A 13,727-nucleotide genomic window follows, 5' to 3' on the forward strand; every position below is an offset into this window, starting at 1 on the left:
ATGAATGAAGGTAACTTATAAAGGAAGTTCAACAAGTGTAAACCTATTAAAAACAAAAAAAAATCTTCCATTTCTCAACATTTAAAATTACAAATTGAGGGTTGAGGGCATAACTCAGTGGTAGAGTGCAGGCTTAGCCTACTCAAAGCCCTGTGTTTGATTCCCAGCACCAAAAAAGAAAGTACCAATTGATAAATTGATATGCAAGCTTGAATAATAATCAGATAAGAGCCAGGCATGGTGGCATACGCCTGTAATCCCAGTAGCTCAGGAGGCTGAGGCAAGAGGATTGCAAGTTCAAAGCCAGCCTCAGCAACAGTGAGGTGCTAAGCAACTCAGTGAGACCTGTCTCTAAATAAAATACAAAATAGGGCTGGAGATGTGACTCAGTGGTCAAGTGCCCCTGAGTTCAATCCCCAGTACCCCCGCAAAAAAGATTAGAGGACTATAAATGATTCCTTATTTATCTGCCAAATTTCTATCTAGTATGCTTTTTAAAAACAGATTCATAGCTGTATAGAGTGGCGCATGTCTGTATGTAGTTGTAGCCACTTAGAAACTAAGGCAGGAGGATTCCAAGTTTGAGATCAGTCTGAGTAACTTAGCAAGATCTTGTCTCAAAATAAAATATTACAAAGGGCTGGGGATGTAGTTCACTGGTAGAGCATCCTAAGTTGAATCCCCAGTACTATAAAAATTAAAAAGATAAAAAATATATAAATAAAAACAGATTCCTCAGGCTGTGGGGTGTGGTTCAGTGGTGATATACTTGCCTAGTCTGTACCCTGGGTTCAATCACTAGCACCACAGGGGGAAGAAATCAGTTTCTGTTCATACACAAAAAGAAGCAAACTCATGACTTTGTCTACAGGTGAGACTTTAATTCATCCTGTTCTTTAACAAGGTAATATTCACCCAGTCTGGAGTGTCAGATACTATCCCGAGTGCTGGGATATCAGAAAGAGAGAGAGTTTTTTGTTTTTTGTTTTTAACAGGAAGAAAGGCAGGCCAGAAATTACAATCACTTTTCTTATTCACTCTAACACTAGTGTGATCAGAGCAGATCATTTGCCATCTCAGGGTGTATTTTCTGACCTCTGCAGTGAGAATGGTGGGCTGGGCAATGTCTGACTCCCCTTCTAGTTCCACACGCTCTGAAACTAGTTAAATTTTACAGTGTGATATAATTTTACGGTCTGTATTGACTACAAATGTTATGCCATGCTGTGGGGGGCCCAGAGACTGGATACCGGTTGAAGCCCTGCCTCCTGATCCAGGAGCTGCCCTTTGGAGGGATTTCCCTTGGCAGCTTTTCCTTACATCCTGGAACACATTTCATAATGACTTTCGTTGAAACTGCCCCTGGGGAAAGGCCCCGCAGACTGAGCCACAAACCCTTCACAGATGCACAAAGCGGGGAGGCGTGAGCCTTGTCTCCGTCCAGTGCCAGGGTTTCCCCTTGAACCTTCTTGCACCTTTCTCCCTGCAGTTGGAAAGGTCTTTCAAGTTCATGAGAGAGGCTGAAGACCAGCTAAAGGCTATTCCCCAGTTCTGTTTCCCTGATGCCAAGGATTGGACTCCTGTCCAGCAGTTTACCAGGTATGTGCTGGCCTCTCTTCTTCTCACCCCCAGAGACTAAGGCAGGAATTAGAGATGGGGTCATGAATGGCAGACCCCCTAAGTCATTCGTACTATCGAGCCAATCTGATGGGCTCTGGCTTAAGGTTTACCCTGTGCTGTTTTTAACACTTCCCTGAGGTGAGATTCACCTTGCTCTGTGTGCAGACTTATAGGGCCTCACAATCTGGGAGCATATGTGTTTCCTATGGCTCAAGAAGGTAATTCTTAGTCTGGGCAGAGGGAAACATGCATTGCCTGTCACCACCCTTTCCAGTGCTCCTGAGACATTTCTTGTACCTGTTGCTTGGATTGAGATCAGTTTAGGTTTCTACTTGAGCCCACATTGTTAGGTGCTAGAATTTCCCTTATGTGCTGTTTCAGCAGTTGACCAAGCTCAGTAGGCCACCTATCCTAAGTGTCCTTGAAGGTGGCCCAGCGTCTTTAAGAATAGTACAAGCTTCAGGGTACTTTATACAAATGGTGCCCTGAGAGAGCCACACCAGGGCTAGTGCTCCTTCACTCTGTCACATCCCTACATCACTGAAGTCACCTCACCCTGAAGTTCACAGAGGACAGCGCCCATTCCTCCTTCCTCTCCTCAGCCATAACAGTAAACAGTGGTTGCATTTTGTGCAGTGGGATGGCTCAGATGATAGAATGACATAAGAATTCAGCATGAAAAACACTCATTTCCCCTCAGGACACATGCATTGTATATCTTTGCCTGCCTGGCATTTACTCCAAGGCTGTGACCGTAATCGCAGCAGAGAAAGACAGCAGGTTAGAAAGCAGCTCCTCTTGACAGCCCTCCAGCATATCCCCTGGTGCTCTCTGCTTTGTGATGCTTTTGTGCTTCCCCTCCACAGTGAGACCTTCTCATTCGTCTTAACTGGAGAAGACGGGAGCAGAAGGTTCGGGTACTGCCGGAGACTGCTGGTTAGTAGTTTGGATAGCCAGGTCTGAGATATGCATATGCTGCAGGAGAAGGAACCGGAGTGTGGTAGGTTCCCCAGGGCAGATACAAACATTTGGGGACTCATCTGAGTTTTGTTGGTAGGTGGAAGTAATGTCTGTTTCCATCAAAAGGAAAATACTTTATTTTCCCACCAAATCAAAGACCCTCCTCCTCTCCTTTAGCCCAATGTTATTTTAACTAGTGTGTTAACAGACGCTGAGTGCTCAGTGAGAACATTCAGAATGGTTGCTTAGGAGAGAAAACTGAAAAATTTCAAGAGTGGCCCTGTGGGATCACTCTTTACAAGTTAAAAACTTCTTTTTTAAGTCAGAAACTTACTCCAAGGAAATGATCATGCCAAAACATTTTAAAACTTGTCTTTTTGAGGCCCATTGTTTTGAAAATCATTAGAAGTGATGAATCTTTTTCCACTGAGAATGTATTTGAGTCTTAGAAATGGCTAAAAAACATTAAGTTGAGTCATGCATGGCACATACAGGTTTTTAATACGTATTTGTTCAATTAATTAATGGGTAAAAAGCATGGCTAACAATTGAAAAAGTTAAGTGTGATGATAATTTGTGTTGTTCAAATTATTTTTAAAGTATTGAGATTGATTTTCTTTTGATTTGAAAATTAGCTTAACAATCTGTTTCCCAAAACATCTTCAGAAACAATTTTTCATTTGGAATTATCATTATCATAACAAATAATCTAAAAATAACTCCTTAGTTAGGAACTACAGTGATGTGGGTAAACAAGCTAATAAGCTTCTTTACTTTATAGTTTTGTAGGCCATACTATGTGCATAACACCCTTGATTTGGGCCCTTCAGGAGAATGAAAAAATATATAACGTGTAGCTATGAGTGCTTCCTTGCTGATGTGGGGTGCTGATAATGGCTCATGATCTTCTGGCACAAGATGGGCTCAATTGCTCCTGGGGCTTTCCTCCTGGAGCTTGCTAATGCTCATCTTGTCCTCCTGTTTCTCTACACAAAGCCTGGAGGCAAAGGGAAGCGTCTTCCCGAAGTGTACTGCATTGTGAGCCGCCTGGGATGCTTCAGTCTCTTTTCAAAGGTGAGAGCTTGGCCCTCAGAGAAAGCAGTGGGAAGGAGAGGCAGGGCCCAGAGGACCGGGACAGGCTTCCCCTGCTGCCCTTCACTGTCTTCTCTACCTGTTTGCCTTCCGTTTCTTTAGTCCTGTCCTCACCTCATCGCCTCTGTCCTCTCATCACTGGCTCTGGAGGATGGGCCCAGAGAGTGGAAAAGGGGAGAGGGTAAGGTAAAAGTGAGTCACTGAGATGGATGTATGTGTGTAGCTCTCTGTATCTGAGTGGGGTGTGTGTATGTGTGTGTGTGTGTGAGAGAGATTTATTATTTTTAAAGTGCTCTGTATTTTTCAAAATCTTAATAATTTGTTCTTTTCTGGAAAATGAACCACTGTATCAAGACAGGGGAAATACCATATTGAATCAGCTCATCCACCCCAATATTCTGTATTGATGTAGAACAGCCATCCTATGTGACACTGCTATCAAAAGTTAGGTATAGGGACTGGGGATATAGTTCAGTGGTAGAATGCTTGCCTAGCATGCTCTAGACCCTGCATTCAATCCCCATCACTATAAAAATTATTTTACTAGATATAATCCAACCTTCGTTTCCTTTATTAACCAGACATGAGTGTCTAATCCATACATTTATTTTAAATCCTGCTTGTCTATAGATTTCAGTCCGAGCTTCTTTTGCAGTCCCTAAATCTGCTGTGGGTGGATGTAAAGCAGCACTTCCTAGGAGCATTTCTGAACAAAAGTTCACTTCCCACCCACCCTTCTCCTGAGCTCAACAGAAGTCTGAGTTATGGTGGGATCTCTTGCCATGGTAGAACTTGAACTTCCCTGAAAAGCTAAGAATTCATGCCATCAGTGCAACCTGAGACATGGTTTCTCTCTCTCTGCTCCACCTGGGGTGGCAGTTGCTTCCCACTCAGGTTGGTCGTTTATAGCTCTTGCACACTTGCATATTGCTGCCCAGGCCAGTCTTCACAAGCGGGGGTGGGGGCGTGAATGTGGAATTGGGCTGCAGGTTGTAGCCTTTGTGGTAAGAAGGCCTGTGTGAGCTGGAGGTAAAGAGCTTGCCTGAAAGAGCCCAGCTTTGGCCGCTAACAATCATGCTGTGATCAGTATTCACATACACACATTTATGTGAACATGATTTTCATCTCTCTTGGGTAGATACCTTGAAGTGGCTATGTACTGGATCATATGGTGCTTCTGTTTAACCTTTTGAGAAACTGTCAGACTGTTTTCAAAACTGGCTTGACTATTTTACATTCCTACCAGCTACATGTGAAATTTCTCAATTTCCTTCTCAATACTTTTTATCTTTTGATTAGAGCCATTCTAATGAATGTGAAGTGATAACTAACTGTGGTTTTGATTTACATTTCCCTAATGACTACTTCCAGCAAAGTTTCAATTCCACAAATAAACCATATATTCCCATAGGGGACTACAAACCTTTATGTCATCTGAGTTTTTTTACCACCCTCCCCAAAACCAGTTTTTACCCCATGGAGGGCACCGCTGGGGGGCAGTATTGCTCCCATTAAGAATGCACATAGCCAGCTGTGGTGGTGCATGCCTGTAAACCCAGTGATTTGGTAGGCTGAGGCAGGAGGATCGAGAGTTCAAACCCAGCATCAGCAATTTAGCAAGGCCCTGAGCAACTCAGCAAGAACTGTCTCTAATAAAATATATGAAAAGGGCTGGGGTTGTGGCTTAAGTGATTAAGTGCCCCTGGGTTCAATTCCTGGTACAAAAAAAAAAAAAAAAAAAAACACTGCACACAGCACACTGGGCATCGTGGCACATGCCTATAATCCAAGCTGCTCGGAGGCTGAGACAGGAGGATCGCAGGTTCAAAGCCAGCCTCAGCAAAAAAGCGAGATGCTTAGCAACTCAGTGAGACCCTGTCTCCAAATAAAATACAAAATAGGGCTGGGGATTTGGCTCAGTGGTCAAGTGCCCCTGAGTTCAATCTTTGGTACCCCTCACCCCAAAGAAAGGAAAAGAAAAAAAAGAATGCACACAGTAGCCCAGTAAGTCACCCGTCAAAGTCAGAGGGGCAAGGAGCCCTACTTTACCCTCTAGTATTATGAACTACAAAGTCACACTGCAAAAGGAGTAAACACGGAGGGAGAAGAACTGGTGCCCATGATACACTGAGCCTGAGGAGGACCGCAGGGCCTCCCCTAACCCGGAGTCGCGTGGCAGGCCCACTCCACTGAGGGTGGAGCTGACCTCCACACCCTGACTTCAGAATCGCTGAGCTGCTTTCCTGACCCTTGTAGATCTTAGATGAGGTGGAGAAACGACGAGGCATCTCTCCTGCCCTGGTCCAGCCCCTCATGAGGAGTGTCATGGAGGCCCCGTTCCCAGCCCTGGGCAAAACCATCATTGTAAAGAACTTCTTGCCAGGTTCAGGGACTGAGGTAAGTTATCAGGTTCCTTTCCTCTCTGGGAAGGTAGCCCAATCAGCCAAGTCCAGTGGTCAGAAGGGCTGGCTTTCAGCAAGCAGCCAAATTCAGTTGTCTGCCTCGTTCCTTGGATGGACCCAGATCGTTCCTCGGAAGTTCCACCCTCAGTCCAATCCATCCAGCCCAGCCTTCCACCCCAGGGAGCAACCCCCAAAACAATGCTGTGTGGGGCACGTGCGTTTCTTTGCATGATGTTGGCCTTCCTGGTGAGGAACAGTCACTGAACTTAGCTTCTCTTAATAGCCCATGTCATTCATAAATCTTATTTGAACCTATTTACATTTTGCATCTGTATCTCCTCTATAACTTTTTTGTGTAAAACAGATTCTTTTCATGGAAGACAAGCTCAGGGAATATTTTTTTATTCATCTCAGACTTTGAAGCCTGTCTCTTCCTTGGCCAGGCTGGGATTTGATGAAGGAACTTGTTTTTATCCTTCCCATCTTCTTCATGTGGCCCCATGGACATCAGAAAACTGATCCCATTCAACCTCAACTCTACTTCCAAAGGCCCTGGCGAAAGCAGGTCACTTCTTGGAGACAGGAGGGATAGGGATGATTCTGATGTTCTGAAACAACCCAGTTTCCCAGCACAGAGAGCTGTCGCTGGGACCTGAAACCATCCCATGCCAGTTGCAGGTGGTCAGCCACGGGTAGAGCAGGTCAGCGGTGAGGGAGCCCCAGTGTGATAGAGCACCTGGCAGGGGCAGTGTTGAGAGTGAAATCTAGCCTCTGCTCACCTCACTGTGAAAGAGTCAGCTCTTTGAAAGGGAAAAACACAGGGCTGGAAATGTCACTCAGTGGCAGAACGCTTGCTTAGCATGCATGGGCCCTGGGTTCAAACCCCAGTACTGCAAAAAAGAGAAACACATGAGTAGCGACTTGAGACGGATTCAGAAACAGCAGCTGTGGAACGGGAAGATGTACACCTGAGTGTAAAAGGTAAAAACACATCAGAACATGTTTAGAATGGAGCTAGGGAGAATTCAGAAACACACCTGTAATTCAGCTGCTTGGGAAGCCGAGAGTGGAGGATAACAGTTGGAGGCTGCCCTTCTCAAAAAAGAAAGAAATGCCTTTTAGCTGGGTGCAGTGGTGCACACCTATAATCCCAGCAGCTCAGGAGGCTGAGGCAGGAGGATCTCAAGTTCAAAGGCAGCCTCAGCAACAGTAAGGTGCTAAGCAACTCAGTGAGACCCTGTCTCTAAATAAAATACAAAGTAAGGCTGGGGATGAGGCTCAGTGTTCATCCCCAGTGGGGATGAGCCCCTGAGTTCAAACCCTGGTACCCCAAAAAAATACCTCCTAAAGGAGTACTTGAGTCTTGGTAGTGTCACTCAGGCCTGTGCCTGTGATTCTGTTCCATCAAGGTAATAATGCCCATGAGACAGAAGCATTTTCTATGGGGACACTAAAGTCTAGGACAGTTTTCAACATGAGAACTCTCCATGGGGAGTCCAGGTATGCTCTTAGCAAGGGGGAGCCTCCTGATATTTTGGGTCAAGGGCCACTGATTCTTCCATCCACTTTCCTGGCTTCCATCCAAATTGTTCTCAGTTGAATGTGAGGCACATGCTTCCCTCCCAACTACCTCCTTCCCCTCTGTCAGTCCCTTTTGTTTTCCTTTTTGTCCTTTCCTTTTCCCCTACCAGTGGGTCACCCCTGCGGAGGACCTCAGAGCCGCAGGGACTGCGGATGCCTGGGCGAGGCCTGGCTGAGTAGGCTGCCCACCTTCATAGCTGCTCCTGTTCCCTGGCAGGTGATTGAGCTGTGCCGCCCACTGGACTCCCGGCTGGAACACGTGGATTTTGAGTCTCTCTTCTCTTGCCTCAGTGTTCGCCACCTGGTCTGTGTTTTTGCCTCCCTGCTTCTGGAAAGGCGGGTCATCTTCATTGCAGACAAGCTCAGGTACCCACTTTGGCTCCTTCTGCTAGAGCGTGTGAATGGTCTTGGACTCTGAGGTGTGTAGAGCAAGCGAGGTTCGGGGGAGAGCTCGTGTGGGTCAGAGTGGGAGGCAGTGGCAGCGAGATGGAGGCCTGGAAGACATCAGTGACTCAAGCCAAGCAGGCTCCCTACCTGCTTGCCACGTGTTCTGCTGTGCACTAGGCACCCTGTTAAGTGTGAGGAAAACAGTGCTAAAAGGCACAGACCTGTGGGGGAACAGGAAAGTAACTGGACCACACAGCACCATGTTGGGAAGGCTCTTAGAGGCAGTTGGTTGTGAAGATGGACAGAGGGCCCTTGTTCCCTGGGGAGCTATCTAGACAAAGGCAGTGAGGCTGGAGGCCCCATACGTCCTGTTCAGGAACTGCAAGGAAGCGCACTATGGCTAGAGCAGAGGAGGTGGAGCAGGCAGAGGCGGTCAGAGGCCAGCACAGGGAAGGACTGCAGGGCAGAGGAAAGAGTGCAGACCCGCCCAAAAGGCCTCCCTCTCCTCAATGTACACAACGCTCACTGCCGTCAGGATGCCACCCACCCACTAAGGTCACAATCGTGATTTACAAGAATTGTGTGAAAGAAGATCCAGAGGAAACGCGGATAGCGGTTTTGGTGAATTCTGAACTTCCAACAAAAGGAGGTCTTATATTTTCATCATTTCAAAACAGCAGCTCTTCACCTTCTCACCTTCTCACTTTGGACTGAGGGCAGGTGGCAGCTGCAGTTCCAGAAAGGGCCAGGACGTGGGGGCCTCCAGTCAGCCAAGCAGAGGAGGCCACCTGAGAGGTGCATCTGGAAAGAAGACATGGTGGAAAAAGAAAAACCAAAAACAGTGGCTTGAAGATGAAATATGACTCTGAACTGCAGAAAACAAAAGAGGAAGAAGAAAGAAATGAAAGACTGGAAAGGACACAGTGTATCAGTGTGGAATTCATCAGGGGGCATGGCGGAAATGGTATCCAGCCCGCCCCTCTGCTGCAGCATCTGGTCACCTTCATGTGGCACCTCTTGGACAGCAGCCATCTGGCTGTTCCCTGACGGCCCCCACCCTGTGTCGGAGTTCACTGTTCACTTTTAAATGTCACAGTTATTGTGCTCCCTGTGCACTTGTGTCAGCTCAGGAAGCAGTCCCTGTCAGTAGCCTGCAGCTGGTGCTGGGAGCTCCGCAGCCCTCCAAGCTCCCTGGGCACCGGGAAGTCACGAGTTCAAGGTTGGGACTAACCCTTCAGTGACCAGGATCGGATTTCACCAGCACTGCAGTAACTGTCTTGATCCTCTGGAAGGCCCACTCGGTCCCTCTCTCTCCCCAAACTCAGATTCTCGGATTCTCGGGCTTGGATTTGGGGGAGGGGAAAGTGATAGATTTCAGAAAGACCAAAGCAAGAAGAGCAGGCCTGCTGAGTCCACCTGGTGTCCTCTGGGAATAGAACCGGGGACACAGCCCTCGGAGAGCGAGTTTTGGGATGAACATGTTAGACTTGGGGAGGGTCCGGCCCGAGAACACGTCTGAGCTGATGAGCATTGCTAGTGTGGGCAGCGGGGGTGCGCCACCCTCACGGCAGCAGGACCAAGTGCAGTGAAAAGAAAGGCCGGAACAGAAAGGGCGGCGTGTCAAAGTCGGTGGGAGGTGATCCCAGAAGGCATGTAGGGAAGGAGCGACCACCTCTGCCTTTCCCTTGGACAGATTTCTGGGTGGACAGGCTGGAGGCTGGGCCAGCTCTTTGCACAGAGCTGCTGTGAGGAAGGAAAAAGAAATGGAGCCAGCGGCCGGGCTGGAAAGAAGACCCCTCCCGAGTCTCTGCCCAGCCCACTGCCTGCCCTATCTGGGGCAGCTTATGGAGGAGCGCCACCGGGCTTGATAGGAGGGACTGTGGAGTGTGCCTCGTTGCCTGGCATGGTGCCCTTGGAGAGTCAGTCTTTTCCAGCAGCACGTGCCCAACGAGGGGCAAGTAAGTTGTCAGCTGCAGCTGCTGCCAGCAGTTCTGCCCACAGCCTGCTGTGCACCAGGGGCTCCTTCTGCAGCAACTGCCAGATCCTGGGTGCTGTGGAATGGATTTTTGGGCGGGAGGAGGCGGCAACAGAAATGTGGGTGATTTCAATGCTTCCTCAGGGGCAGAGCCAGGCCATGGTGCAATGTGTGCGTGTGTATGTAAAATGCTTTAATTGCATCTTTAAATTTTTTTAAGAACTTTATTTATTTTATATGCTGCTGAGAATCAAACCCAGTGTCTCATGCATCGCAGGCAAGCACTCTACCACTGAGCTGCACCCCCAGCCCCCTTAATAGCATTTTTGTACCTTTACAGCTCCAAGCCATGCACGCCTCTCTCTTACCACACTCAAAGGGAGGGACCCTGAACACCCTAAACTTTGGGCCCTGGGTCCCTTCATTTGTGACACAGGGGTTTACTGAGCCCAGGCCCCTAGTGGCTCTTTCTGGGGCTCCAGTGTCTTGTTTTCCCTGCAGGCAGCTGTTCTTTCCCTATTACAAATAGTTCCATGTGTTCTCTTTCTCATCCAGTAAACTACCTTTCCATCCTACACTGGCCCCATGCAGATCTGAAGGGGTGGGAAAATACATTTTAAAAGGCCCAAAGAGTTCCAAGACAGGAAGAAAAGAAAACCGAGGGACAGCGGCTACAGCTGTGACAAACTGGAATGCTGCCTCTGGGCCCCGCCCATTCTCAGAGTCTGGCCTGCATTTTCCTGTGTTCCCCACAGCCCTGTCAGATGGCTGATCTGGTCAGAACCCTGAAACGCCCAGAGGTTCGATCATTTTGCACAAGGAAGCCAGTAGTGGGAGAGGTGTCTGACTCCAGGAAAAAACTGGAAGCTGGCCAGGCCACAGCGGTCTGAGGGTGGGTGACCTGCAGGTTCTGGGGCTCTGTCTGACCACCGGAACGTAGAAGGAAAAGCTTTGTAAAGCCATTAGGCCATTAGGAGCCCATGTGCTCAGCAGTCAGGTCAAAGCTGTCACTAGGAAGGGCTCATCAGAGGGCTCCCTCCCTTGATGGTTTTTGGCCTTCCAGCAGGGGCTGCAGTAAAGTAGCTGTGACTGAGTGGCCCCCACAGTCTCAGCTCTGAAAAGTTCTCAGACTCCATGGGCCAGACTGTTCCAGGCCAGGCCTCCATGAAATTTTCCAGAAGTCTCTGACTCTGAGGACTTGTAGAGAACTCTGTGTCCACCTCATTCTGTTATGGAAGAGAAGCTGAGGGAATTAAAGGGTTCTTTGGCCAGGCCTTAACAAACAAGGGTCAAGGCAACAGTGACTGGCTTTGGGCTCCCTGACCTGGCAAGTCCTGTGAGAATGTAGTAGGGACAGCTGCCGCCCTCAGCCTTGGTACTCACTGCACCGTGCTGACCCGTAGCCGTGTTCAGCTAAAAGGGGAAGGAAGCCCCTTATTTTTCTCTTTCCCTCTGTGGCCCCAGTCTTACTGAGGCCACAGAACAGAGCATGAGAACAGGACATCTCACAAACTCAGTGAGTGGCCCCTTGACATCCGAGTGGGCCTTAGCCTGCCCCAGCGCTGTCCCCCACAAACACAAACATGTATTTCCTTGTCACTCCTAGGGAGTCTGCCCACTACAAGAGGAAATTGCAGGGAGCTTTGGCAAACATTGTATGAGTAGTGAAAGGGTTTTAAGTCGAGCCAAAGACCTATCAAATTTAGAATAACATTTTTGCTCCGTTTCATCTTTAGGGTGGACATTGAGTGTTTTTAAAGATTCTGTCAAGCCAAAGTTTGACAGATGGAAAAGAAAGAATGTTGTTGTGATGGCTTGTTCTGTTGCCATAACAACCCAGATAAATATTCCCCCGAACCCCTATCTTCATCTTCCTGATGATAAACATTTTGTTTTTTAGTTTACTGATTTTAGTTCCAGGAAGTTTTGGCTGAACCTATAGACCAGGCTGAATAATAAAATCAGAGCTGTACTTAAACAAGTTCTTATGAAGAGTTTCAGATGGCACAAAGCTTTTAATGTTCAAGAGTTATTTCCTTTTTGTAGTGCTATAAACCATAAGCCAAGTGAAAACCTACTGGTTAATGACAAATAGGATCAGGTGATCAGATCTTGGCAAATACTGGAGTTTAAGGCGTGGCTTCGACATATGGATAACCACACAAGTAGGTGTGTATGCACGGTGCACTTTTGTTCTTCGTGTATTGGTTCATTTTAAATTGGTTTCCATAAAATTAAAACGATCTTATAGAATCAGCTGCCCTCAGCATTGTTTGCCATCTCAGAAGGTTTGAGAGTCTCAGGTGAATTTGCTGCCACCTTGGTGCTCTGATGGCCAAGCTACTACTTCACAGGTCCAGTTGGTTCTCAGAGTAGTTGACAGTCTTAGAGACAAATGCATTTAATTCAGCAAACTTCCATGAAGAAACCAATTTTAATATAATAGTATGTTCTGATTAAATATTAAGTATTAACCACCTATTTTTGCATATGAACACCAAGAAGATGCCATTTGGAACAAGATCTAGAGGCTAGAAAAGCCACAGATACTACAGTCTTCTAATCCAGAGCCATCACTCGCATCATGTCCTTCTCTTGGAGTCAGCTCCCGCCCAGCCACTCTGGCTTTGTGTCATATCTTCCCCTTTGGTACTTCATTGCAGTGCCTCAAAACCAGTCAGACACAGTTCTCAATTGGTTAGAGTCAGAAGTCACCATCGTTCTGTCCAGAGTCGACTAACAAACCCTACGACCTTCCAGTGACACCCTTAGTTCTTTTTGTGAAAGAACAAAACTCCCATTTCCAGTCCCTGGCTTGTTCTCTGTCTTACAGATTCAGAGTTTATAGATGTTAAGCTGGAAGGATGTTGGAGATCATCTTTTACAGGAGAAGAATCTGAGGCCTGGAGAAGTGAAGGGCTCTTCCTGGTGTAACACAGGAGATGACAGAACCAGCTTGCCTGAGGCCCAGCCCGTGTCTTTTTCAATTCAGTGACTTGTCACATCAGGGTTTCAGAGCACAGTCATGGAAGCACGGCAGCTCCTTGATGGAACAGCCGCTTCCTGCAAGGCTCCACCGGGCCCAGGATGAAGCCCCAGTTTACCTTTCACTCCTCTTCCTGCAAGGGATGCACACGGGAGCTGGGGTGCCAGAGGGCACTCGCTACATCAGCCTTCAGTTCCCAGGAAGTTTGCCTAGTTCGGGAAAAGTTCCCGACTCTTTGATAGTGTCTTAGAGGAAGCTCTGTGCTAGATTCTCACTGGTTCACAGATGAATTGAAAGCCTGCAGGGCCCAGGATCCCTAAGTAGAGCATGGAGGCTTAAGAGCAACCAGAACGGAAGTGTCTTCACCATTTCACAAGTGCATCCTGATATTCTGGAATAATACTTCAGCCTCCAGTCCTCAGGAACGATCACCCAACAGCAAAACACTCAGGGGCCTGACCCTCCTTGCTGAGCCCACCACTGAGCCCTGTGGCCTAGCTACCCTCCCACTGGGCCTTCCCTCCCCCTCTCCATACAATTGGTCACAGCTGTGGGAGCTGGTGTTTCTTTCCTCCACCCCCACTGTAATGGGAACCAGCTGCCAGGATGTGCTTCCTCACACTTCCTTCAAAACAGCCCCTCCTCCAAGCAGCTAATGCTTAGGGAGACTGCACCCAGCTTGCTTGTAGTCGTCCTCAGCCTCCCCAGAGCCTAAGACCCCTGG

The 13,727-nt window shown here is 47.8% G+C and overlaps 1 protein-coding gene across 11 annotated transcripts in view; it reads left to right on the forward strand.

Moving 5' to 3' along the window:
• The window catches only part of DENND2A (DENN domain containing 2A), a 117,675-nt gene that overhangs the window by 94,094 nt on the left and 9,854 nt on the right, over positions 1-13,727 (forward strand). For all 11 annotated transcript variants that reach the window (XR_013765562.1, XM_079150089.1, XM_079150083.1 and 8 more), the window contains 5 exons: positions 1,490-1,599; positions 2,487-2,556; positions 3,577-3,654; positions 5,929-6,069; positions 7,873-8,021. Coding sequence is in view for 10 of the 11 variants with exons in the window: in XM_079150089.1 (XP_079006215.1) it covers positions 1,490-1,599; positions 2,487-2,556; positions 3,577-3,654; positions 5,929-6,069; positions 7,873-8,021 (548 nt within the window). In the remaining variant the exon portion in view is untranslated. The remainder of the gene's footprint in view (positions 1-1,489; positions 1,600-2,486; positions 2,557-3,576; positions 3,655-5,928; positions 6,070-7,872; positions 8,022-13,727) is intronic.

Source organism: Sciurus vulgaris (assembly GCF_902686455.1).
Source record: "Sciurus vulgaris genome assembly, chromosome: 8".
NCBI classification, from domain to species: Eukaryota; Metazoa; Chordata; class Mammalia; order Rodentia; family Sciuridae; genus Sciurus; species Sciurus vulgaris.